General features: G+C 37.2%; 2 protein-coding genes across 2 annotated transcripts; one reads left to right on the top strand and one right to left on the bottom strand.

The window, feature by feature from the left end:
• The first annotated feature begins 2,847 nt into the window (after positions 1-2,847).
• Positions 2,848-27,268, top strand: LOC135157202 (uncharacterized). The gene is made up of 8 exons (XM_064112116.1): positions 2,848-3,118; positions 14,375-14,596; positions 16,143-16,226; positions 17,621-17,884; positions 19,676-19,876; positions 20,595-20,606; positions 22,395-22,467; positions 23,902-27,268. The coding sequence occupies exons 1-8, from the start codon at positions 3,043-3,045 to the stop codon at positions 24,830-24,832; spliced, it is 1,863 nt and encodes a 620-aa protein (XP_063968186.1). The 5' UTR covers positions 2,848-3,042; the 3' UTR covers positions 24,833-27,268.
• LOC135157203 (5-hydroxytryptamine receptor 1A-alpha-like) lies at positions 8,878-11,717 on the bottom strand. The gene is made up of 3 exons (XM_064112117.1): positions 11,648-11,717; positions 9,867-10,557; positions 8,878-9,135 (listed from the first exon to the last, which is right to left on the bottom strand). Exons 1-3 carry the CDS (start codon positions 11,708-11,710, stop codon positions 8,933-8,935), a joined length of 957 nt encoding a protein of 318 aa, XP_063968187.1. The 5' UTR covers positions 11,711-11,717; the 3' UTR covers positions 8,878-8,932.
• Positions 27,269-27,648: the final 380 nt, after the last annotated feature.

The raw sequence follows: 27,648 nt of genomic DNA, 5'->3' as shown, positions 1-27,648 counted from the left end.
GCGTTGATTTAAACACAATAGATACCAAGTATGACAAACGAAACTGAGCGAATGGCTTCTGGGTAAAAATGACTCCAAGCTTTGAAATGTAAATTTCCAGTTTTTCTTTCATTTTTTTCTTTCAATCTTTGACTGTCCTACCTACCACTTTCTAATAGGCATGACTCAATGTTATGCAAAACCAGGATATGAGTATTCAACTTGACATTAATCTGCAAAAGGAAATGTTTCATAGATTAGTTCTAATTCATGATAAAAAGAAATACAGAGGTGCTATGACCCCCATTTATGTATTATCCATTATAGTTTGCATGTTAATCATTTACCTGGAAGGGATAGAAAATGCAAATGCATCCCATTGTATGTTAGAGTTAATACATGTACACTGCAATAGAGTTGTAGAAATTAATGTAAGTCTAATTGCCTTATAAATGTATATTATATATATATATATATGTTTATATAATTGCTCACATTTGTATAATTTGTCCCATACATGTACTGTATCTAAACAATAGCTTTGATTAAAAAAAAAACCACATTCTTTATTGGTATTTTTTTTTAACAATTTGTTTACTGTTCCTTTCATCTAAAGGAGTATGCAATAATTACCTCCTTTTAATACTGACTTTGCTGCCACATTAGAATGATTCAGAAAAAAGAAAATACATTAATACCCCCCCTCCTCCAAAAGCAAGAGGAAATTTGTATTTTGTTATTAGGGGATATATATGTACATGTATGTTACTACATCTAAGAGTGACCTTGAGTACGTATGTTCATGGAAGTAGCGAGACATTGTTAATGTGTGTGTGTTAATATAATAACTCACTTTCACGGTTGTCTTGTACAAACTTTATATTATATCTTTATTTCTTATACGTTCATTTTTTTAATTTTATGGTGATTATATTCCGCACATACGAGGGAGGGATATAGCAGCATACAGACATCTTATGCATTATGAGTTATGAGGGGTATTTTAAAAGGTATTGGAAAAAGTTATTTATTATTTATTGTTTACTTTATGTACAGTTTCCTATATTGTTATGGAATGTGGTATTTTTCATCTTTGCGTATTATTATTCATATGTATTTAAAAGCCATTTGAAACCAAATTTCTTTGTTTGCATACATTGACCAATAAAATTATGTAGAATTTTGAATCTTTTTGTTCAAGTTTTTTTAAGGGGTAGATACAGATGATATAGATAATTTTGAATTTTTAAGGATGTTTTGAATACTTATTATATTCTATTGAAAAAAATGTCAAAGCATTTATTCTACCCTCACTTGCCATCATACAGTGCATCCCACAAATGACCCATCATTGTAAAGTGTAATATCTCTTATTTCATCGGGTACAACATATAAAATTTCTTACTCATGCATGAGTGAGTAAAAACAATTTGAAGAAAGGATACCAAAAGTCACTTGGCGGGCGGTATCCGCGTTTCAAAAATAAAATCACATTTTCAAAATCTTAAATATCTGCTCTTTACTTTGATACCTCAATCACAGTAAATGGTAATAAAATGAAATTCTGTGTATTTGAAATAAGGCTTGAATTTCAATAATTTCATAAGATAAAGAGGTTTTCCAGGCTAGTGTTCAGACTCGCCCGACACTCCATTTTGTTCACCTTTAGCCAAGCATAAAATCTTTTGTTAACCATGCGATAGCTTCGGTGGGAAACTGATCAAAACATGTTTTTTAATGAAATTATGGAAATACACGCATTGTTTCGAAAGAACCGAACTTTGTTATTTCTTGACTATTTTCTGTGAATGATGCATCAAATTAAAGAGCAGATATTAGACTTTTTAGGCGTGTGACTTTCTTTTTGAAATTCAGATACCCCAGCCAAATGTCTTTTTGAAATTCTTTCTTCAACTTGTTTTTACTCACTCATGCTCATGCGTGAAATAGAAATATGTTATTTATACCAGATAAAAGAGGAGTCTCTAAGCTTTACAATGATAGGTCAATTGTCTATTGTCTTTATGATTAAGTTATGATAAATCTCGGTTTCGTTTTTTGTGGGACGCACTGTATAATGTGTGTTTATGGTCCCATTTATACACGAATAGTTGATTTTTTTAATGAACTGTCTTTGCTGTTGCGACATTTTGTTCTAATTATTTGAAGTGCGGCCGTAATTTCAGTATGGAGAAAAATATAAGTAAAAAAGGTATTTTTGACACGTTAGTAAAATGTACCCAAATGAAAGGATTTAAACACATGACTCGTAATGTCATTAAAAACTCACTTCTTTTGTATTGTGTAATGTATGGGGCAATTATATGACAAGTGATGGTATTCAGTGAGTTTATTTTTAATTGGTCAAAATTTCGTCCAATTATCTACTCGTCTCCTATCATTTGGTCTACCATCAATTCGTCCACTCACATTTTCGTCTAATAATCAGTTGGTACAATAGCCATTTAGTCCATATACCATTTGGTCTAACTGGACTAAGTGTTAATTGGGCGAAGTGAATGAAAATAAAATGGATATTAGACCAACTGGTTATGAGGCGAAATGGTCTTAGACGAACTGGTGATTTTACGAAGTAATTATAGGATCAGATTGTGATTAGACGAAATGGTTGTTAGACAAAATGTTGGAGGACGGATTGGCATTAGACTAGACTAAATAAAAGTAGACCATGTGGTAATTGGACGAGTTGGAATTAGACGAACTGGCAATTATAAAGGAGTCGAAACGTATCAACAGCGTGGTCCCGAGATTATTTATAATAATGACCTATTTACAGCACGTTTAGGCTTATTTCCTGTCGTGTTCAAATGTGATATTAATATGCTGTGATATTGAAATCTGTATCATAAGAATGACCTTGTTAACATAATTTACAGGGACAAAGATCTTTTGACCCGGATATGTCATATCCGGTGCATCGTTTTTATATCACCTCTGCGTTCTAACCACTGAATGGATGGAACAATGTGTATGATCTTTATGCGGGTAGTCTGACGACATGTAGAATTATCAGGAGATCTTTTATAAGGAAAACTCGGAAATATGGCTAATAATTGCTCAGGAATATATATGTGTTTGGTGTTGACAGCAGCGTATGTGACCTATGTGTCAAGTGTGTGTGAGTATCACGTTCATTCGATATGAACCTAAACCTAATTTTGACTATATCCATACTATTTTCATGATTGTCATACGCGTGCAGGTATACTAAATAGTTACTAGAACATTTAACTACAACCTGTCGACCTGTACGGCCAACTTCATCTACAGTAACATTGATGTTATTACCTTCAACGATTCGACCTATATGGCCTACTACTAAAACTACTACTATATTACTACCACCTCCACCACCACCACCACCACTAGTCCACTACTACTACTACAACTACCACTACTACTATAGTTAAAGGGGAATCCAACCCAAATAAAAACTTGTTTTTATAAGAAAGAGAAAAATCAGACAAGTTGATAGGTGAAAGTTTGAACAATATTGGACAAACAAGAAAGTTATGAATTTTTAAAAGTTGTAAATATTGGTAATCACTATACCCATGGAGACTTCAAATTGGCCGCATATGGGATGTCATAGTGATGTAAGGCAAGGAGTACTCTTCTATGTACTCCAATACATATTATGGCTAAAATGTCATTTTTCCCAAAAGTTTTATTTCAAATTATATTTTTCTTTCATGAGGACATAAAACAATATACTACCTGGGTTATATTTATATTACTGCCCCAGGGGAATGGGTACTTAGGAGAAAACCACAAATCCCTGATAATAAAGTACATGGCCTATGGGAAAGTTGTCCTTGCCCCTTGTCATAATTTACTTACCCAGTTGCCAATTTGAAATTTACATACTATTAGTGATCTCAATTTTAAAGCAGCTATAACTTTCTTATTGCTTGTCCGATTTCTTTCAAACTTTCACCATTCTGTTTAATTTATTTTTCTCCTTCTCAACACAACATTTTATGGCCAAGGCTGGATTCCCCTTTAACTATACCATTACTACTTGTATTTCGGGCTTCGATAATAGACCTTTCGTTGGTCTCGATATTTTTAGGCCCAGTAAGAGCCAAACAAAGAAATCGCAAAAACCTACAGTGAGAGTTCAGTTGTAGGTTTCTTCTATTTGAGCACTGAATAACTGTCGTTGTCATTTTCATCTGCAAATCGAATTCATAATTTGGAGAGAGAGAAGAAAAAAAAAGAAAAGAAAATTGTCCATCTTTTCTACGTCCAAACCTATGTAAGAACAAGCCTTCTGACAAAGTGTGACGTCAAGGAATTTAAGCCGTTCAGAAGCTCGATAATATAAAGCCTAATTGTAAAAACCCGTAAATTTTTGCGGCTCGGCCCCACTGCGCTTAGGGATGCAAAGAGGATGTAGAACGTAAAAAAATGCCATCCGTTGGAAAACGCTATGCATCCGTTGTGTTCTCATCACATGTGTGTAACATACACTATATCCATCGAGCATCCGTCCACTGTGATTTCATCCGCGCAAAAAGTTTTGAGCTACACAAAACTTTTAGTACGGATGAACTTTCCGCTATGTCGATGTAAATCCGCGACATATACGAGCAACAAACGTTCTATATTCGTTATCACCCATTAAACGTCCGCTTTATCTTATTTGCTTCCTCTGGGCATTATATCCTCGCAATTCATATCTACTGAAGCTGAAATCAAAAAGAGGGAGGAAAGATCCCAGTATAATGTACATGGAACGTTCATACATCGTTAGCAGCACGGAAATAGAAATGATGTAAGCGTATGCATCTCCTATATAAATGATTCAAAACCCCCGGTAACCCCACTTCCATCCGCTTTCATCCTCTAGGCTTCCGATAAACATCCATTTATCATCTTTGCCACATACTACCCACGCCCGTTTTTTCCCCTTCTGTTTTCGCCAATGTTGTCTATTTCTGGAGCGGATGAAAACGGCTCGAGCCACCCCCGAACTTTGCTTGTCCGCTGTATCCTTTGTGCATACGTTTTGTGTCCATCGGCCAGAGCGACCGGGTCTTTGGTTTTTCTTAAACAAAATACTCAGCTGTCAAGCAGTGTATAATTATGCATAAAACTTACATTGTTGTACTATGTAGCTTCCCATTCGTCATTCTCACTCTAAGCTTCGGTCTTGGACAATAAACATGATGAAACTTTTAAGGGACTTTGTTTTGCTTATTTAAGAAATTAACGTTAACGCTTAAGAAGAAAAGTGAAATCAGTTACACATGTTGAAAAGTTATGCTTCATCTAAAAAAGAAACTGATTATTTCACTTTAAATACACCCTAGTGTTCGCAAATATGTTTCAAAGAGCCATTTCTCAACGACTCTATGGAGGACGGCATAAAACAAATCCAACTATATTTGAGAAAAGTCTCCAAACTGCGCGAGATAGTTCAGCTACTCGTATTACAAGTAGGCAATAGTACATTGTAATCTTTTAATGGACATATTTGTTTTGTTTGAACCGATGGTTTGAACCAAGCAGTTGTTGAATATTATTCATTACATTATTAGTTGATTGAATATTTATCATGGTCAATATATTGTTACCGAAAGTAAAAATATACTTTTTGAGCGGGAGAATCGAACGGAGAAAACAAATTCGCGGGTAGAACTTTTAACAAAATCGTAATTTTGCGACATATACCAACTATATTATATTGATTATATGATTTGAACCGATGTTTGTTTAGTTTCGAAAATGAATAGCAAGCTATTTATTCAATTGAGTATCTGAAAATAAAAAACAGCCCAAGTCCAATTTTTGGCGAATTTGAGTTAGATATGAGAAATTGTTCCTAGGCTCATACAACGACTCATCTTGTGTATAAATAATAAATATAAAATCCTCTTAGAAATGACTTAAATCATGTAAATAAAGGAGAAAAATCTGGTATGAGTGTAAGAAAAGCCCAAGTCCAGGATCACAAATTTGACATTTCGATCACAAATTTGACATTTAATTCAGAACCAAAAATTTGTTTTAACTTTTGTGCTAAGACTTTAGAAGAATGGCAAAGAAAAAAAAACACAAGACAAAAAACACCGTATGACAACGAAGTAGTTATTATGAGCAATCTCTTTATTGTGCAAGTTCGTCGCCATTACGTAATTGTGACCAATATTATTTTCTGCGCAGCTCAATTTTGATAATGAAATTCAAATTCGTCTTGGTTAGCTATCCATCAACTTTTCATGTAATGAAAAAAAAAATTGGATGAGAAAAAAAATATTTCAAATGGAATATTGTAAATAATATGGCTAGTTTTAAACGGAAAATACCCCTTTTTCAATGGACACTGTATATTCTGAAGACAAATAAACCGACCCACTTTGCTTGGGAATTTGTGTTCGTATTCCAAACTGTAACGCTTATTCCGGAGATCTTAAATTGTAAATTATTTGTGAAAATTATTTTCCCTTGTATTTGCCATTATATGCCTAAATCCTTTAATGGCTTAATCTCTCCTTGGATTATTGAATGAAATAAAATCGTCTGAGTAATACAGTCTTTAGTATACTTCTAAAGTTCTTTTAGCATGTTTAGTTAATTTTATTCATAGACCTACACTATTAAAACACTGTTTACAATTTTAAGCATGTTGTTTAGGCCTGTCACTCAAACAATTAGTTGTTTAACGTTTTAAACAATTGTTTACACTTTTTTGCAAATAGATGTAACTTTTCAAAACGACTTGTTTAAAACTATTATCCATACCTGTGAGCAGTGGCGTAGACAGGTTCGTACACCTGGGGGGGGGATGACTGGGCTGCCAACGCTAGTGCGGGCGCGAGCGAAGCGCCCGAGCGAGGGAGCGAAGCGACCGAGGGGGGGGGGGAGGGTGTGGGAGGGGGGTGTCCCCCCTCCCACGGTAGGGAGCTTTTGCAATTTTGAACTTGAAATCGTGCAATCTGATGCATACTTAATGAGGTAAAATAACACACACAAGCGCGCACGCACACACACACATACTCACACACACCTACACACACACACCCACTCACACACACACACACACGGGTGCGCGCACCACACACATACTACGCCTTGAATGGACAGACATACATCGACAAGATCTACACACCGTGGCATACGAATACAGAATGGACTGACACATAGTATTGCATATTGAACCACACTACGTATTTATTTATCTCTGTGAATTTTGCTGTTACACCTCTTCAGAAAAAAAAACCAATGTCAACTGTGTACACAAACCACAAGATAACCACAAAATACTTGTAAGATTTTCTTTTTTTTACCGTCTGAATTGGTTTTCACCGTGTGAATGCGGCTAATAACAATAAACATAATTACAATAATGATGAGGATTATTATTATCATCATGCGGCTAATAACAATAAACACAATTACAATAATGATGAGGATTATTATTATCATCATCATAATTATTATTATTATTAATATTATAATTGTTATCATGATTATTATTACTATTATTATCATCATTATGACTTATTAAGTAACCAAATATCATTCCTCAAAACCTGGGGGGGGGGTGATTGTACATGCCACCCCCCCACCTTGTGAGGTGGGGAGGATGCATCCCCCTCATCCCCCCCCCCCCCCCGTTGTCTACGCCCCTGCCTGTGAGACATTCATGGGGACGGGCTTAACGACGTGCTAAACAAAAATCGAAAAACATTAGGCCTACAGTGTACATAATAGTATTACTTAGATCGATATCGTTGTAGCTGCATGATTCAACTTCCTTCCTCGTTTGTTTCTGAGTATTACCCTTCATTAAAATACACAACTCATGTGTCAAATGTAACTGGAAGTTATTTCTACAATTGCATAGACCTAAGTAGCAAACTGAACGCGTGTTCATGCCATATTAAAGGAATGGTTGGCGGTGAAAATGTTAGTAAAATGATGCAAAAAAGGTTCTTCATTTAACAACCCTTTAACAATTTTTTTTCTGTTAATGTGCTTCGGAATATTCAGATATAATCTGGGCAATTCAAATTTGAACGCACTTCAGCCTCTCAATAGGGAGTTTTTGCAACCACTGCGCAGACATTTTCTGGAAGACAGAGAATCGATTGTCGAAAGCCCTTCATTACAAAGCAGGCTTTGTCGAAAATCGGTGGATCAAAACAACAGTGTCATCATGCACTCTGAACAATCGACATTTTTGCAATTTATCGTAAGCTCCGAATCTTATAGAAAAATCTGCTTTTCCAGTTAACAAATTTTCGACAGAGATTTTCAGCTGTTATTGTGATTTGACTTGCATTTTTAATATATTTACTATGTATTCAATCCGTCCTCACTGCAATAAAAAAAATTACTAATTTCTGTTTTTTTTTCTTTACAACATTAATCAATGGACAATTTGACTGAATCCAGCCAACTGCGCGAAAGGAAATTGATTAGATGCGTGGATACTTAGTGATGATACAAATCAATGTCGTGAATTTGGGTCATAGAGTTTAACGATTAATATTGCCTCGGCATTTTGGCATCTTTCAACTCTTGAAGATTTTCATCACCGCTGTTTTTTTATTTTCGTGATGAAAGCACGTGTAATTCGTGACATTGCATGGTGGAAACTTGATAATGAAGGTGAAAAGCAAAGGCCCGAGAACGGAAGCTCGGGGAACGCCATCCAATATTGAATAGACTTTATACTATACAACATATACTACAATGTATCTATACAGAAGCTAAAATGTCGGCCAATTAGGTAAGTGTCGTACCAGGTATAACAGGAGAGAAAGGAAAATGGTGGCGTATAATCTCTAGGACATCATTTTACAATCAACTGTATCAAAGGCTAAGCTAGAAGCCAACAATAAAAGTGTATAAGCTATGGTATATATGGTCTTGACTGCATCACATATTTAAAGAAAAAAAAACATTGGCTTTGTCGAACTTTTCAGTGGCTACGAAAGCAGCGATAGTGTGATCCAATTCGTCTCTGCATGAAGGTGTAGATGAGAGGATCCAATAAGCAGTTGCATGATCCCAACCACACAGCCGCCACCACTACCCAGTGAGGGATGCGGAGGGATAGCACGCAGGAGTTAACGACGCAATATGGCGCCCAGCACCCGAGAGTTGTAAGCACCAGGAGGGTCCCTGAAAACGAACGAAAATGAAAACACGAAGATAGTTTGCAAAATGACCTGATAAGAACTTTCAAGTAGGTGGGATCTGGGAAAATCTGCGCTGTAAAGAACAGATAACAACATATACCATAAACATGATAAATATATCTATAACCATCTTTGTAAGGATATATTATAAGATCGACTTCTGGTGGCAACGGTGGGGAGGAGGTTCATCAGGATGAAAAAAAAGACCAAAATAACTTCCGCTAGATTCGGGGAAAAATACATGCCCTATTCTAAAATCCTGAGGTAACACTATCAAACTGATGCATCGGCTATTGCTCCGAGATATTGGTTTAAATTCGATTTATGAATGTGTGTTATTATAATTATTATTATTGTATTTTATTGTGATTTTATTTGCCAACGGAATAAAAAGAATTAAAAATGAGAAGTCAAACTAATTCATGACAATATAATTTACTCGTGAATGCAAAAGAGCTAATCTGGCCCCTAATCACACTCCTCTCGGAGTGATAAAAGGGATCAATCTCTATGGAGTGAACTTTAAATTCATATAGAATGTATTAAAACTCATTCTGGAGTATTAAAACGACATAGTTTTTAAAGACATTTCTATTCCAAAAGATGTAAAATGCACTTTAAAAAGATGCATATCTCACTCCAAGACGAGTGTAATCAGGGACCTGATTAAGTCTTACTTCTGATAGAGTCTGATATTGTTAAGATTTTTTTTACCAGTTAGGGCAACCCTTTTCTCGATGTTGAGTTTCCTCTGCATGGACCGGTGGTTCTTATTCTTGATCACCGTTGTCAAGGTTCCTCGGTGGATACCCTCACCTTCTTTGCTTTGTCTTTTAACATGGTTGGTCAAGGAGTCCTTTATGTTTAAAGACCGAGTACAATCCAATGAATTTGCCGGAGTAAGAATAATCGAAGAAGTGCCTTCGTCCGGATTGTCGTCATCATCTGTTTGTATGTCCTTACTATAGTCATCACCGTTGTCGTCGTCCTGTACAGGAGGTACGAGCATGGGAGTGCTTACGACGCTAGGTTTACTGAAGGCTTTGGACCGAAGCACTTGTTTTTGACGCCACACTTTCAGGAACACACCAGTATAGCAGAGAACCATCGCAGGGACGATGAAGGCAAACATGGCGATGTTCAAAATGATGTAATAGAAACAGTTTCCCTCCCAGTCTGGACCACACCCGTGAGACATCTGCTTGTACCTGATCTTGGCTAGCCTTCCGAATAAAGAGGGGAATGAAGATCCAATGGCGATCACCCAAGTGATGGCAATAAAAGCGATGGTTCTTGGCTTCGAAGGAGGGAACCGGTCTGACCAAACAACGGACAAATAGCGGTCAACAGAGATTACCATGACTGTCGCAAAGTTCCCGAAGACAAAAAGAACGTTTCCACTAACCTATGTACAGACACAAGCAAGAAAGGGGTACTTTTATCATTCAGAGCACCACATTATAGATATGCATTATTTACATTATATAGTTGCCTAAAAGTGGTATAAAATCTTGGGAAGATGATATGATCATGTACCTAAAATAAAGGGGAAAGCGATATCCGATGTAATAGACGGAGAAGGTGGATACGTGCGCTATACAAATCCTATGATATCATTATTATTATATTTATGATTATGTCGATTACACCTCTTGACATTCATCAGATAACTATCCAACCACGGCAACCGCGATTGTGGAATTGAAATACCTTGATAAAACCAACACTCGCCAGGGTAGGTTCTCTGTAAATATCCACAATTATATTTCGGTCTTCAGAAAGCAATGGAAAAAATAGCTTATTTGAAAGAATAATTCCTTTCTTCATACCATCAAATTTGAAGCTGTATAGTTGAATAAAAAAAAAGATACAAGAGTTTCTTTGACATATTTATTTGGGGGTGCAAAGCTTAGAAGTTTCTCCGAGATTGCACAGTATGCACATCATTATCATCATTGAGTTAATCCCGAACCCCAAACGTTGCTTTCTCCTGATCTTCTGAGGCTCTTGATTAGTTTCTTCTACATTTAATTAATTATATGTGAGGGTTATTGTTGATAAATTTTGATAAGTTATATGTCATGTTAAATCTCAAGTTGTGCTTCATCGAATTCAATACAATCCCTAATTTTTTTATTTTTTTTGTTGGTGTTTGGTGGCCGGTCAAACCAGTGACATGTTTGTTGATGATTAACTAGTTCACAGTCCAAACCGTTATGTATGCAAATGAGATCTTCACAAACCCATCGGTTCCTTTAGGTTTAAGACAAGAAGATGATTTATCCTAACTTTGGTGTTCTTATTACTTGCCACACCAAATGAAACAAGAGGTTCACACCATGAGGTGTCAATATTACACCCTAGAAATTGAACATATAACCAAAGAGTGTAATAGTAACAACACATTATTTGAATAACACCAGAATTTAACACCGGATTGAAATGACTGGTGTTGTACACCAGCCACACCACAGTTTCTTTACTGTAAGACTCACCAAGCACATGATCTTGTTCCGAAGAAGAAAAGACCCGTGGTCGAACACGGTTACCATCACCATGGCCTTTGTGATCGTAAAACCAAGGTCGTTTACGATCAGGTTCAGAATGAGCCAGTTATGAAGATTTCTCCGAAGATACCTGTCTCGAAGGATCATGGTCATTGCAATCAGGTTAGCGGCAAATGCTCCAAGAAAAATTGAGGAAATAGTGATTCCTTCGATGACAGCCACCAGCGAAGTCGACTCGTGGTAAGTCGTGGCATTATCAGTTGGGTCGTACGCCGTCGCGGTTGTACTCGGGGCCGACATCTTATTGCGAGAATCCATCCTGATAACGCGGTCTCTTAAGAGGAACAAAGAAGTAATAGCTCTAACGAGTTACCATGCAAGTATGATGGTGACAATTCAAATAAAGCAGAGTGATGCTATCTGAAATGGAAATGACACTTTTCACCGATATGAAATTACCACGTGACTTCTCTCCCGATACTTTATTGCCCGGCTTAGAGAACTAACCGCTATTGCCACTGAAGCTTTTTTCCTTATCGCTCGAAACTTTGATTTTTTTAAGATAATTGGTGAACTTTCAATATCAGAGCGTTGTAAACAACATGACAATATTTCTATGGTCCGTTACATTGTTAGTGTTTGTTATGTATACTTTTAACTATAAAGGAAAATATAAATCATCATTGTACTGACAAAAGATCAACGTAAACTAAAAAATCATTCATGTATTTTATTATAATATTTATATTCCGATTTCCGTATAGAATGTAGATAGTTCTAGTTTCGTACGACTGTATTGATGTTTCTCCAATAACTTCTTTAAACATTATTTACAAAGCTATACAATTGTTTATACTGCGCACATTACGGGATCCGTTGCAACCCGATAATCTAAGAAACGGTAAGAGCATATAAACATTCCAACCAACACAAACTTTGTAAAGATCAAATATCTGATTAGTGGTATGAACACTAAAATCGAAATTCAGCTCTCGGCCGCTGATTTGCACACGCATAGAAACTGATGTAAAAAAACCCAGCTCGCTTTAAAAAGCCATAAGGCCTAATGAAGCTTTTTTGTGAAGATATGCATGATGACATTACCAAAAAATATATCCAAGATTTTTTTGCCGAAACATATAAATTGATTAAGTATTTTATTCTTATGGGCTAATTTTTTTGCCTTTCTCATTCTTTTTCGTCGAGGGGGGTGTTTTACATGATTAACCAAGTATTAAGAATAGTTAAACAATGGAGAAAGGAAAAAATGACTGATGCTGATTTAAAGTATAATGCTTTTCATTTCTTTAAAGAGCCGTAAAACCTCAGATTATCACCGAGTCCTTTCCGGGGTCCTTTCATGTTTCATCCATTGTATCTTATCGACGCGTAGAGCTCTGTCGTACAGACGTCCTTCTTTTCATCCGTTAGTCGCTTCCGATGTCATTTTTTGTGCAATCGTTGTAATACAGCCCTCTACCTCCATGGTCACACCCGGGGGGGGGGGGCACTCAGTATATAATGCATAGTGGGTATGTTCCGCGGAGCGGACCCCCATTTTTACACTCAAATTTCCGTTCCAGGGCATAGCATTTTCATCTTATTGAGAAATAGAACTAAGAAAGCCGCTCCGAAGCATAGCGGCATTTTCTTCTCATCGAGAGAAAAGAAGAAAAAAATCCGCTCCAAAGCTTCGCATATTTTTCTTTACGCCGTTCCGGTCGCATTGATCCGCCACAATGAGCTGCAATTTTGGTGAAAAGCGGCTGCAGAGCGCTGTCCGACCATCGCCTCTGCGCGAGCGCACACCCGCGCCCGTGTTGCTGGGCTAGCTGCTTACACGTATGCCTGTTCCATAGGGATGCACACGCAGGCGATCCGTTCCAAGGACCCCCGTTTTCACAAACATTTGTCGTTCCGAAGCCCGTTCCGAGGACCCTCCTTTTTACAATAAGTCCGCTCCAAGGCCCCCGGTTTTTGTCTCGCCCGCGGCACATACCTACCACTTTTTTGGTCGAGTCCCCCCCCCCCCCCCCCGGGGGTCACACCAACATGTGTCGTACCATGGAGGTAGAAGCACGGTTGTGCTCTCTATTTGCTCAGGGGAGCGTTTCATCAATATTTTCATCCGACAAGTTGTCCGATCTGACATCTTTCCATGATTTTGATTGGCTGAGAGGCACTGTTCCTATGGTAACTGTCGGATAAAACGTCCGACAAGTCCTTTCGTGAAACGCCCCCCCAGAAATTCACGCCCACTTCCCTGCCAACCTCTCACTCTCTAAATCCCTCCACTTCTCTTTCTTCTCTCAGCCCCTTCCTAGCCCTCCTTCCTATCTTGTATTGTGTCTACATTTAGGCCCTATTTGTGTTACAGTCGTAGCCAGCCACAAGCTCTTGCTTTGAGGAAAATTACGCATTTCTATGTTCCCACCTTATATTCATATTCTTCTATAAAGATTGATTTTGTATAATTCATAATGAGAGGAAAAATGATATTTGTGAAAATGTAAGAAAATAAATGTTAATTTGTATGGATAGATTTCTAATTCAGTCTATAACTAGGCGTATGGGAGTGCGCCGCGGGCAAGTGACAGTAATTAGCCCTTTTATGCATACTTTATCAAACAAAGACAACTTCTTGATCAAACCACTTTAATATCCTGGTTGCATACCCATTTAATCATGATTTTCCGTGAATTTTCTTCCTGTAAGCCGTCCGCCTGACTGGGGGGACGAAGCCAAGCCAAGGTCACTTGGAGATCCTTATTAACGGCGGTTGGGGTACTTTCTGCGGGAACTCCTGGGACATTCAGGATACGGTTGTGGTCTGTCAACAGCTAGGGTTTCCTGGAGCAGTCACCTTCACTTCGACTTCTACCCCATCGTTTGGAGATGGAAATGATCGTAACGTCGGCCTTATCGCATGTGCTGGAGGTTGGTGCACACTTCAAATAACTATGATGATGATGATGATGATGATGATAATAATAATAATGACAATGATAATAATGATAATAATAATAATAATGATAATAATAATAATAACAAGAATTATATAATAGTAATAATAATGACGATAATGATGATGATAATAATAACAGTATATTCACCCACGGTAGCCACTTCTGTTCTTTACATCTACCAGCGGGTCCTGCTCGTATTATTACCCCGGCTTTATCTCGGTTTCCTAGGCGCTCAAGAATTTGAATAACTTTTTCCTACCGGGTAACCATTCACATCACCTCGGTTGAGTGCAACACAATGGGGGTAAATTTCTTGCTGAAGAAAAACACGCCATGGTTAGGAATTGAACCCACGTTCCTCAGATAGAAAGACGAGAGTCAAGGCCACTAGACTACTAAAAGGGAAGTTCACCCTGACGAAAAGTTTCGTTTAAAAATAGCAGAAAAATAATAAATAGAATATAGTGGTGGAGGTTTGGGGAAAAAACCCGGCAAATATTAAAATTATATGTTTGTCATTTTGCCTCCGACGAAGATTCTGCTAGGATCGAAAGCTTAGGCCCCTTTTTGACTTTCTAATAATTAAAAATCATAAGAATTTCATCTTTTTTGCGGGCAGCTTCCCTATACATGTATACGTAAAAAAATAACCAAATGTCATTTTTTTATTCAAAATATGAAAACGCCTATTAATGAATATTCATTATACGAACAGACAAGTTATTGAACACCGACTGATAAAAAAAAATTGAAATTTATGCAATTTTCTTCAGGGTGAACTTCCCCTTAAGTTTATAAAGACCGACGAGCACAAGCGAAGATCCGACTGCGACGCGGTTTTTATAAAAACAAATATCATTTTAGATGATGTTTCAAGGTTTGGATGGTGTTAAAGACAATTGCTGGAGTATGGATAATCGCGGTACACCATGTGGTGAGTCTAAGAGTGTATTATTGTTATTATTTTTTTGGCGCCACATACCTCTGCCTGGGAGGCGACACGCGAACTGAATCACAATGACCCGCAGGTCTCCCCCCCGATATAACTGATGGGGGGGGGGGGGGTGCATTCGGACCATTACAACGGGGTTTCCTCCTATACTCTTGAACGAATAGTAGAGTGGGTTCTTAACGTGCAAAGGTCGTGACTCTCTTCAACCTAGGGCCTCCATTTAACGTCCTATCCGAGGGACGTAATATTTTCCACTGTAAAAGAGCCTGCACCTATGGAACAGGCGAGAGACGTTCACACACGAGGCATGCTTCTGACATCCGTCCGGGGTGGACTCGAACCCACGACCTTTGGTTCGGCATGCAGACGCTTTACCGACTGAGCCAATTTCGCTCTCCAAAGGCAGAAGTGAAATGGAGACTTAGGCGAGAAAGTGGAATGTTGGAAAGTAGAGTATTTTCTGAAAATGAGTTTACCCCCCAAAAAGAACTTTAAACAAAAATGTTTGATCTGTATAAAACGTATGATAACCTCCTTCACCTTTTTAATATTTGTTCTTTTTCAGATGAGAGTGGTATATCTGAATGCGTTGATCCTACAGTCAGACCATCGTGTACACGCTTTCTTGATGTTGAAATTAAATGCCAAGGTAAATATGAAAGCCCTCATGATTTTATGTCCATTATATAGCCCTAATTTCTCTAGTATTTTAGGCCTACTGGTGCCTTCAAGGCTAAGAATTGTTTTGGTACTACCGAAGCAATTTACGTCAAAACGTAAATTATTATCATCAATGCATACATCAGTGACATATGGATGGATATTTATATTAATTTTGCAGTTCATTGACTATGAATTTATGACTTGCTGATTTCATTTTTTTTCCTATTGAATTATATGTTTGTATATAATATGTATATGTATGTAAGAGACATCCCTCGCTGCCTTACCTGTAGTCGGAAGAAATGTTTGGTAGGGTTAAAGGAATTTTACATTTCTTTTTTTTTTCAGGCAACTCCAGGACTCCAGCGGGGGAGTCCTTTTTAAAATTCTGTCACACTTTGTAATGTCATCATTCTATGCTTCTGTTTGTTGTTTGAAATGCCGAATAAATAATAATAATAATAACAGTAATAACAATAACAACATGAATAATATTGATGATGATAATAATAATAGAAATAATAATAACATTAATACTAATAATAACAACAACAATAATAATAATGATATTAATACTAATATTAATAGTAATAATGTGCAAGAGTCAGTCACGTCAAAGATTTATGCTCCATTACCCCTATCACAACGACAAGGCCTAACTCATTTTTGTATAGTCGTCAATCGTCCCTATTCTTGGAAAGAACATAGAACCCCACAGTGTGTCTAATAGTTGTGTGGAACTACTAGCGTACCTACGGGGGGGGGGGGCAGAGTGGGCAGACTGCCCCCCTGACGAGTCACAACCCATGCAAGGGACATATCCCTGTCCCCCCTGACGAGTCTTGAAAACCTTATTTTTTATTTATTTATTTTTAGCTTGTCAATTTTTTTTGGGCGGACGAGATCCTTTATTTGTGGTTGAAGACCTTTTCTTATTTATTTTTTTGCTTGTCAAATTTTTTGGCGGACGAATTTGCCCCCCCCCCCCCTGTGGAAAATCCTAGCTACGCCACTGTGTGGAACACACAATTGAATTATCTTCACCCTTTAAAATTGAGCATTTTTGCAATGTGAATCACGAAGTTGACGAAATGAACAAACTGTAAACACTTATTGGTAGAGGTGTCCACAATGTGAAATCGTTTACACACTCACTGTTAAGCCACACCAGTGATTCTGCATTTTTTTTTTCAAGCAGGGGTATTCCACACCCATTTTCTCAATTCTGAGGAATCACGTATTTTCTACTACCAGACCAATAAGTACGGTTTAGAAAATAGTTCTTTTTCATACAAATTTCAAACGCTTGGGTGGTTATTATATTGAATTCATTTTGAGAACGTTATTGAATACAACTGGAATTTCTTTTGATATCGACAGATTTCGGCTATGATGGTTGCTATCGTTGGAATAATCTCACCACAGCACCGTGGCCAACACTGACAAAGACCTCCATGACGAATGACTTATGCCTCGAGGAATGCCGGAGTAAAATTGAAGGTGAAGGATACGCCATCTTGCAGGATGCTGACTGTACTTGTGAAAACTCCCTCACTGGATTCTCCCCGGCAAATGACTGGAACTGCAGCAACCTCTGTCTTGGCGACCGATCCCAGTCTTGTGGTGGGCGAAACGCTTACACAGGTAGGCCACAATCTACTTCCGATATCTCTACTTTGAAGAACTCTGCCCCAAAGTGTAAACGCCAGGAGAGGGTTGTGCTGTTTCAGGTCATATGGTGCACAATATACGCTGGTGGTGTGTGTGCGTCCCTCTTAACTGTAGGCCTATCCCCTAATTTTTTACTGAATATTGTTTGTTGACTGAACACTAACGTGAATATTCGCAGGGGGGGGGGGGGCATTTATTGAATGACAGGCAATACATGTTGCTCCCCGGAAGGCAGCTATGAAACTCAAAGTTACTGCAGCGTTTGAAAGAGGAGGGAAATTGGCCCTGTTAGGTTTGTATCTGGCCTTTATTCACATTTCCGGATACCATTAAATAAATAAATAGATAAATAAATACATAAATAAATGGCTCTTGGGAACCAACTTTGCATGTAACAATTCATGCTGCCCTCCGAACATTGTAAACATCTTTCAAAACGACCGAGAAACGATCGTTTAGAAAAAAAAGAATTATAATTTATTTGTGACAAAAATCATGATTGAGATAAAGATTTTGTATTTGTTTAAGGGAAATTTTTACCCTCAATGATATGTGCGAAAGGAAAACAATAATAAGGAAAGAAGAAAATTTAAACTATTCAAGAAATCAGACGAGGGAGAGATAAAGAGAGAGAGAGAGAGGTGGGAGGGGGAGCAATTATAAAATCCTCAATTTCCAATAGAGTACCGAAGCGATGACGTCAGTTGCTATGGTGTCATGGCGGCCTGGTTCTAATCAAATGAGCCCGGATCGTATTTCTCATAGGAAAAAATGGCTGCTGTCGGAATTTCATCGCTTGCAACCTTAGAATGATGGAAATTTTTGCAAATACAAATGTGTATAGACGATCGTCAGCTGCGACTGGTTTAGAACCAGCCGGTTTTTTGGCATGATAGTGACGTCACACTTCGGAAATATTATTGTAACTGATGGGAATCAAAATGATCTGCTTTTGCACCAATAAAGCTGTATAGTTTACTTTCAAGTTACCTTTTTGTTACTCTTCTTCCTTAACTAAGGGCAAGTCTACTCGAAAAAAGAGGAAGTAAATACACATAATGCTCTTTAAAGAGCATAAAAACCAGCTGCCTGAATAGCCCCATCTCAATTCCTCAGTTTCTCACATATGGCCAGGTTCTTTACCCATATTGCACCATTCTGAGTAATCTTATACTATAGACCCGCTTAGATGACAACGCACAAATCTCTACAGAAATAAAATTATATGCCCATTTACTCTATGATATTAATAATCATCTTAAAATTTATATTTTAAAACTAGCCATTATACATCTACTATCACACTGACAGTTAACGAGAGACAACACTTGTTTAGTTAATTAGCTCACCCTGATAAATTACATGATGACAATAGCACAAGTTCATCATGTTCGTGGATGAATCAAACATAGATCCATATTATATTAAGGAGAAAATTATAAATTTTCATATTTTTGTTAAATAAAAAAGAACATAGATAATGAGTGTGGGGCAGGCACACTATCGGTTCTAACGTTTGAATGTAATGGCTTTCTTATTTTACATCCGATTTTGGTGAAATTCCCAGGGTTAGGCGTATTTGGTATTTTCCTTAATCAACTCTTTGTTTCGGTGTAGCTGCCCTTTAAATATAACTTGACACTTTGTCTTTGAGGGAATTCTGTATATTAAAAATGTTCCTGCAGCATTCGTTTTGAGAAAATGTTTCAACTCATTTTGCTCAGTGTTATAATGCACCTTTTTGTCTTGTAACAACACATTAAGTCCTCAGAACAGATCTTGGGTATTGCAGTTATCCGGAGTCTCCATATTTGGGTGACGTCACAGTAGATTCAACCCGCTATGGAAGCTTCGCTGAGTTCAGTTGTTTGCAGGATTTCGAGTTGGTAGGAAACAGAACTCTTCAGTGTCTTGGTAGTGCTGCTGATCAGCTGGAATGGAATGGCGAGACTCCTTTGTGCGCAGGTCAGTTGGTTTTATTACAGCGACAATAATTACTTTTGAATTTAAGGCATTTGCAATAAAAGTTCTTATAAAAAAAGAATGCTGAAATTCGATTTGTGTTGTATTAAAGATTGTTCATAATTATGGGTGTAAAAGGGGAAGAGTAAGAAAAATCTAAATCTTGCAGACACTTTCAAGATATCTGTGATTGAAAATCACCATTTATCAACTCTCCTGGGGAGATAAGTGCACCACATGTTAGTGTGTGGGATGAAAAAAAGGTGGTGTTTCCGGTCACGTTATTTTTCACTTTTATGAATCGCGATTTTTTTTTGCCTTTATTTTTTTAACCTATATCCAAACACAGGTGATAAAGTTTGAACTTGCCGTTCAGACCTGTGAAGTCAGATCAGTGTTACCCTATGCCTTTAAGACATTAACATTGATATCAGAGGTGGGTCCAGGGCTACAGGACGTCGCGAGGGGGAGCGGCACATAGACAAGCGAATAAATTGACAAGAAATAAAAAAAGGCCTTTCATTATTACTTCCAAGAGAGTGATGGAGAGGGGAAGGGGGGGGGGTTAAGGGTGAGTCTCCCCCAAGTGAAGCTCTACGATCAAGGAAAAAAATAAAATAAAAGGGAAATACAGTAATAACGAATCATGCCATAATACATGCTAATGATAATTATCTTTCTCTTTCTACATGAACGGTGTGCTGATACTCTAACAATGAAGAAAGAACATTCTGTAAGTATGTATACATACATGACTTCTATAATGTTCGCTTATTTCTTCTTTGGCTCGCGTTTCAAATCTAAATATCATTATTCTATTAACATGATAAAAGAACGGAAAATATGATAAAACAACTTGAAGATCAGTTTGACATATGACTTTGATTTATGTGACGTCTTTCAAAGAGTCAATTAAATACGTTTATGCAAGTATTTAGAAAATGTTTTAGAATTTCATTATATTCCAAAATTCGATAATAAAACAGTATACAAACAAAATCAAATTTGCATATTTTCTTTTTTTTCAATCATGGAAAGGATACACATTTGATTGACACTCTTTCGACTCAGACTTTCACTCTTTTTCGGCATTCAATATAATAAATATCTCATAGCAAAGATTAAATAAAAATAAAAATAAACAAACATTCATCATCTCTAGTTGTAGATACCCGTCCATTTTAACATGAATGTTTTCTGTTTGAATTTATCTTTGCAACTAATCACATAAAAAGTTCAATTCTTTAATCTGAAAAAATAAAACAGGGAATCGAAATCAAGCTTTTCTACTTACAAACTAGTCCAATTACGGCTAGCTCCTGCCATTAACGTTCGCGAATTTATGTGAAGTAAATACTCCTCTGGTCATGCATGTAGTTTTGCATAGTTTAATATGCCAGCACTACAGTGCGTATCAAAAAAAGTTTACACTTTGAAAAACCATTGGGAAATAAAAAATATACAACATGTGGGTAATTTTTTCACATATAATCTAGGGTTTGGGTCTCATCTATTTAATGAAAGTAAACGTTTTGACAGAATGTTACACTTGAGTGAGCACTGTCAATTTTTGTAAACCTCGTAGAAATCTGTTTGGGCAGAAATGCTTGTTTTCACGCTGTGTCAAGGGGAAAGGGCAAAATCAAATTTACCCTGCGAAACATTTCTCATACATTTCCCTTGTACTTTTAGTCATTTGAAATAAAACAGATACATTCAAGCATTTTGTAACAATTTTGCCACCCAAATTGAAATTTCAACACTTAGTAAGCACAACCTTTATCCTTTTTTGTGCCAGCTGAATCTGAGGACATAACTGAATCTGAACAAAAGTTTATATTAGACATCTCCAGCATTTTTTCACTAAGTTTTTGTCATTAAAAGAGGGTTTACATTTCATTTTTCATTTAATAATCGTTTCTCCACACTTTTCCCAAGCTTGACAATGATTAACAAAATGAAAATCAAGCCTAAGCCATTTCATGTAATTCACAGCTCAGTGTAAAGCAAATATCATCACGATGGCCTCGGTGTGTGGGGGGAGTGGGGTGGGGCGCAATGCACTCTTGGAAGTGTTTTGGGTAAGGAACCAAGTTAAAAAAGGTAAAAGATATCTTCATATCAATTTTGCTAGCTAAATTCCACGTGTTCTTCATGTTTAAGGTCCACTTTTATTCGCATAACTATATTTCAAAGTTCTGCGCAAATCATTTTTCACTAACTTTTCAAAAGTAAGAGGTGCTCACTCAAGCGGAAATATTTTTCGACAGTTATATCATCTGCTTACATGGATCTGTACCAATGTTAAAATGTGAACAAATGTTCAGGATATTACAAATGTATAATTTTACAAGATTTTTTCTAAGTGTAAACTTTTTTTTTTATACGCACTGTATTTGTTGGTGCGCCTGCGTCCCTATTACAGTATCCCCTAATTCTTGCCAATTTAAATTTTCATTTGCAAGAAACTTTTCCAAACATTTGAGAATATGTTTTTCGACGTCTTTTGATAATCTTTCAGTAATTCTTGGGCTGGTGTTCACAGTGATTGGAGGAAGCATCGTGTTCCTGTCCATGGTTTGTGCTGTAGGATGGTAAGTCATTTATTTTGTTATTCAGCATGATAGTTCCAGCTATTTCTTAAAATCTGTTTTTTCCATTTCAACGCTTAATAGCTCCGTATTTAAGTCTGTACAAATTCCTGCACTAAAAATAAATGTTTTAGGCCGATAATTTACGTTTTCTTGGGACCACTGTTTTATCACATTCTACGTCACTGTTTGTCTTCTCTTTTACTTATTTCTTTATTAATTATTCATTTGCATCATAGTAAGATTCTATGCTATTTTCATGATCTGTTTGATTTAATTTTCCAGTTGTATGTTTATTATTTTGCAGCCCGTTTGTCAATATTTCTGATTTGTATTTCGAAATTTGGCAAAAGAAATTTAATCAATCAATCAATCACAATCAATCAATCAATCAATCAATCAGTCAATCAATCAATCAATCAATCAATCAATCAATCAATCAATCAATCAGTCAATCACATCTATCCACATTGTGCTGCACTCAACCCAGGTGAGGTGAATGGGTACCTAGCAGGAATATATTCCTTAAAATGCGTGTGCGCTGTAATCTTAGTAATTACGGCTGCCAAGCTACAGCTGGGGTAATAATATCCAAGTCCTTTAAAAGCGCATAGAGACATTATTCATAATTGTGATATGTGCTATACAAGAACTGTGTATTATTATTATTATCAATCACTCACTCACTCACTCAATCAATCAATCAATTAATCAATCAATCAATCAATCAATCAATCAATCAATCAATCAATCAATCAATCAATCAATCAATCAATCAATCAATCAATCAATCAATCAATCAATCAAGCAATCAATCAATCAATCAATCATTATAAGATATACCCTCGCTGCTACACTGTACAAATGAAATTAGGCATGGTATGATTTATGTATCAATCATTATAAGATATACCCTCGCTGCTACACTGTACAAATGAAATTAGGCATGGTATGAGTTATGTATGCAGTCAGAGCACATATAGATAGGCCCAAGTCCTTTTAAAGTCATTGAATACAAATGTGAGGGATAAAATCGCGCATCTTTTATTTAAAATGCTCGTCTGGGATGGTTCTATTTTTCATTTTTATGGTTTACAATTTTTATTTTTCGTGCCCTTTATTGCATTTTATGCCCTTGAAATGCCCCTTGGTTCTTTCTTGGTGAGCCATGAAGAATGTTTTTTAAGGCCAATCGTCGACGCTTATACAGCTCATAATTTGGCAGTAAGTTCCTGTCGTTGATTGGCTCTGGCTCAATGGAAATGATAACGCGACTGTGTATTCATTATTGGTTTTTTTTTAATAATGTTCTTCCAAATGCTGTTTTTTCATATTGACCAGTAGGCATGTATGTTAAATATGTTATTGTGGGTAATGAACATGATTATTATTATATTAATGAGGTAATACAGCTAGACTGTTCTTTACTCTTTTCAGCGAAATTCGCAGGAAAACGCGGGTGAAACATGTTGGAGGGCATGATCGAGTCGACACTGGGCATGCCCATTCGTTATTCCCACCGATGCCAACAGTACAGGACACGCATGCAGTGCAATGGAATCCTCAGTCCGAAATCGCGCAGCAAAGTCACCCTCCTGCCATGCCATCCGGTGTACCAATCTCACAGGCGGCTCAATCTCGGCCATTGCAAACACCGCCTCCATTACAGGTTGAAAGACGCCTTCCCACTCCTGTCGGCGTTCAGAGTGCAACCGCAGCCTCATCAGGAGAATACGCAGGCATCTATGAGGAGTTAGACGAGTACGTCAGTCCTGGGGAAGACATCGGTGGAGGAATGGACCTTGTCTTTGAAAGACATACAAGCGAGGAGGATTCAAATAGACTGTCTCCCCATTCTCCTCAGTCCATGAGTGCCACAGCAACGGACCAGGATGAAGCTCAAATAGACGAAGTTTTCCCCGCTCTAGGAAAGGATGATAATGGCAAACCTCCCGCGCAACTGTCTGACCAAAGAAACGAAGGAGAGGACGGTTATTCAAAGGTGCACTCTGATCAAGGAGAAGAAAAACAAGAAAGATATCTGAAGGTCCGCTCCGATATAGAAGACGGTTATCTTAAGGTTCGTCCAGATGAAGTAAAGCCCAATGAAGCTGATATGGATCGACCGAATACTTACGTTGAGGTGATCGGAGAAGGGGAAGCATCAGAAAGCAAGCACCACAGTAGCCACGATTACTCTTATATCTCGGATATCAGTAAAGTTGACATTCGACCGAGACTCCCACTTCCACTACAGCATGGCGACGACGAAAAGCAATCCGAGTACGACGACACATCAGTCCAACCAGTCTACAGGAACGAAGGAGTTATTTTCCCCAAAGTTCGACGACCTGATGCTGGAACGTAGAAGGTGTAGCTATTACTTTCTTTAAGCAGCAATTCCTCCTGACTGAACGATGTCCTCACCCACTCACTATGTTTTTTTTTTGTATTTTATTAATGAAATAGGTGGTTGATACGATAACATTGCCATAGTAGTTAAGTCACTTCATGTATTTTTTTTTCGATACGCCAATGCGAATATTAGTTATTGCATTTATCAAGCTAATTTATATATACGTATAAACATCCGTCGTAGAACCAGCCATGGTCCAATAAGGGGGCCTCGTGATGGTCTAAATAAAATGTTATGATGTATGAAATGTAGATTCAAAACCATGCGTTGTTTGTATTTTGTTGCATCCTAAACGAATGAATTACATTGAGCTACCGACTCTTTGTGCTTAATAGAAGAAACGTCAACAGTTTACCTGGGTTTTGTTTTACAACTTTTTTAACTGTCTTTACCATTTAAAAATTCGTAAAACTAAAATGGGTAAAACTTATTATCTGGCTCACACAAAAGACCTTTTAAAACAATTTAGAGTACTAACTATATACGAATTGTGTAAGTTACAACTTGGAGAATTCATGTACAGGTCTGAAAAGGGATTACTACCAAAATCACTCCAAAATTGGTTTAAATGCAACAGTGATGTCCATTTTCATAATACTCGTAACTCAAAATAATTACATAGCATATATTTTAGGACCACTACAGGACAGAAAAGTGTGAAGTATCAGGGCTATCTAGTATGGTCTGCTTATGATAACATCAAACAAAGTCCGTCATTACAGCAGTTTAAGATAAAATACAAAAGGTCTGTGCAATTCTAAATAACCATTAATCAAAATCAGTGTGTAACTCGTTTCAATTACCTTTTTTCTGTCCTCCCCTTTATTTCCATTAGGTTGATTTTAAGGTGTTCTCTGGAGGAGAGAGCTACTCCGGGAGCTTAGTTGGTCACGGTCAGAGTGCCTAACGCCTCTGACCGTACGTGCTCCCGAGGTGGGCCTCTCCTTCCTTCTCGTATTCTCCATTTCTGCCGGGGCTAGACTCGATAAGCTCTGCTTTTTCTAGCCCCGGTCACATTATTTACCATCGTGTTTTAATTTTGTTGTATGTTTTTATTTCTCTCTCTCTCTCTTATATATACATGAAATGATTTCCTTTTCTTTTTTTTTGTAATTGTGTGTATTGGTTTTTAATGTGAAATAAATGAAATGAAAAAAATGAAATTGATATGTTAAACAAAATGACAACACGTGTGTCAATGGTACGGAAAGATGGGCACACACACACACACACACACACACACACCCCTCCCACACATACACGCCCTCTCCCACACAATGCACCCCGCATACACCCAATACACACACACATTAAAATATGCATTATTATGTCTGTGGGTATTTACATATATGTCACAGGTAGAAATTCAAAATTAACTCTTTATATCCATTTTCCCAAGTAAGTTACAGGAGTCTTAATTTTGACAACCAAATGTATTACTCATTTACCCAACCTCTAAAAATAGTTATACAAGATAGCTAAACCAGGTGGATCGCATGTCTGTTAGGTACAGTAAATACAAGAGTAAACTCATTTTCTCTACGTAATTTATTCGTAACTGCCTAACCGTGGCAACGTATGAAAATGAGTTTAATTTGAACGCGTTAAAGCTTTCGAATCCTAATGTTTACGATCTCTAATGTTTACATGTTCTCGAACGTAATTTGGATGTTTTCCGGTTTAAAAAGGACGTAAGGGGTAAAGTTAATGAACCACACTCAAAGCGTCAGGTCGGGCAAGGCTACATACGTGTATTAGAGTGTAGGGAATTAGCCATTACGTTTTCTGATTTGATCTAGATATGTTCTGCTAATTTTGTTTTCAACAGTAATCATGGTAATGAAAGTTGTTATGTTACTGTATTTAGCCTGTTTGCTAATCTTCAGAGGTCGAACATGGAATACGTTGGCTTCATTATTTTTATTTATCTTAGTTATGGAAAACTCACGTGTGATGAGTTTTATTTCTGGGTTCAACAATTCGCCGTCAGAGTCGACGCATTTAAAGGTCCAGACGTCCTGGAAGGCCGTCGACATCAGATGTTCATCGACGTCGAGGCGTCAATAGTCAACCGCTGGTCATCGCGTACGTGCATGATGATGTCGACATTGATATCCACATCCCAATATTTGAAAGGAATCTTTAGGTGATTTCGCGTTCAAGAATTATACAGGCTCAATCAGTGAACCTTTTCAGGTTTTCCCCTTTCTTTGTATGAGTGTGAATGAATAGGTGATTTACTTAGTAAGATATAATTCCAGTCGGTCGGTTATATTCAAAGGAAATTATTTAATGATTTATGTATGCAATCAATTATATTTCATCGGAATTTTACAAGTTTTGGAAGCTATGATCAAGAGTTGAAGTATACTTTGATTAAATGTACTTGAATTAAATTCAAAGTCTGAAAAGTCTATTGATTCTGATCTCCTTCTCTGAATACTTATCGGTTCTGAACGGGGCCGTGAGCCCGTGACAGTAATTGGTAATGCTTTGCTCAGAGTCAGTCAAATAGAATAAACTCAAGATGAAATAAAAACTCTGTAACTTTCGTTGCGGAGTTTTTATTTCTTCTTGAGTTTACGTTGTTTTATGCACCTTGTATTTTGTTTTATAAGACCACAACCGACGCAGAACCTACACGCACACACACACACACCCTCACACTCACACACACACAAACACACGCTCATATATATATAAACTCCTCAAAAAAGATTGGAAATCTGAGTTTAGCCATTAATTTCTCCCAACTCCCAATTAAACAC

Source organism: Lytechinus pictus, chromosome 17 (assembly GCF_037042905.1).
Source record: "Lytechinus pictus isolate F3 Inbred chromosome 17, Lp3.0, whole genome shotgun sequence".
NCBI lineage: Eukaryota > Metazoa > Echinodermata > Echinoidea > Temnopleuroida > Toxopneustidae > Lytechinus > Lytechinus pictus.
Note: the sequence above shows the minus strand (reverse complement) of the source record. Positions and strands in the feature narration are given on the sequence as shown.

What these genes read in the sequence shown, in the direction of transcription:
- LOC135157203 (XM_064112117.1), bottom strand. Translation starts at nt 11,710, where the DNA reads ATGGTGATGGTAACCGTGTTCGACCACGGGTCTTTTCTTCTTCGGAAC. An exon ending in GGAACAAGATCATGTGCTTG is followed by an intron (nt 10,558 to 11,647) that starts GTGAGTCTTACA and finishes GTCTGTACATAG; the next exon opens with GTTAGTGGAAACGTTCTTTT. An exon ending in GAAAAGGGTTGCCCTAACTG is followed by an intron (nt 9,136 to 9,866) that starts GTAAAAAAAATC and finishes GTTCGTTTTCAG; the next exon opens with GGACCCTCCTGGTGCTTACA.
- LOC135157202 (XM_064112116.1), top strand. Translation starts at nt 3,043, where the DNA reads ATGGCTAATAATTGCTCAGGAATATATATGTGTTTGGTGTTGACAGCA. An exon ending in CCTTATCGCATGTGCTGGAG is followed by an intron (nt 14,597 to 16,142) that starts GTTGGTGCACAC and finishes GTTCTTTTTCAG; the next exon opens with ATGAGAGTGGTATATCTGAA. An exon ending in TGTTGAAATTAAATGCCAAG is followed by an intron (nt 16,227 to 17,620) that starts GTAAATATGAAA and finishes TGATATCGACAG; the next exon opens with ATTTCGGCTATGATGGTTGC.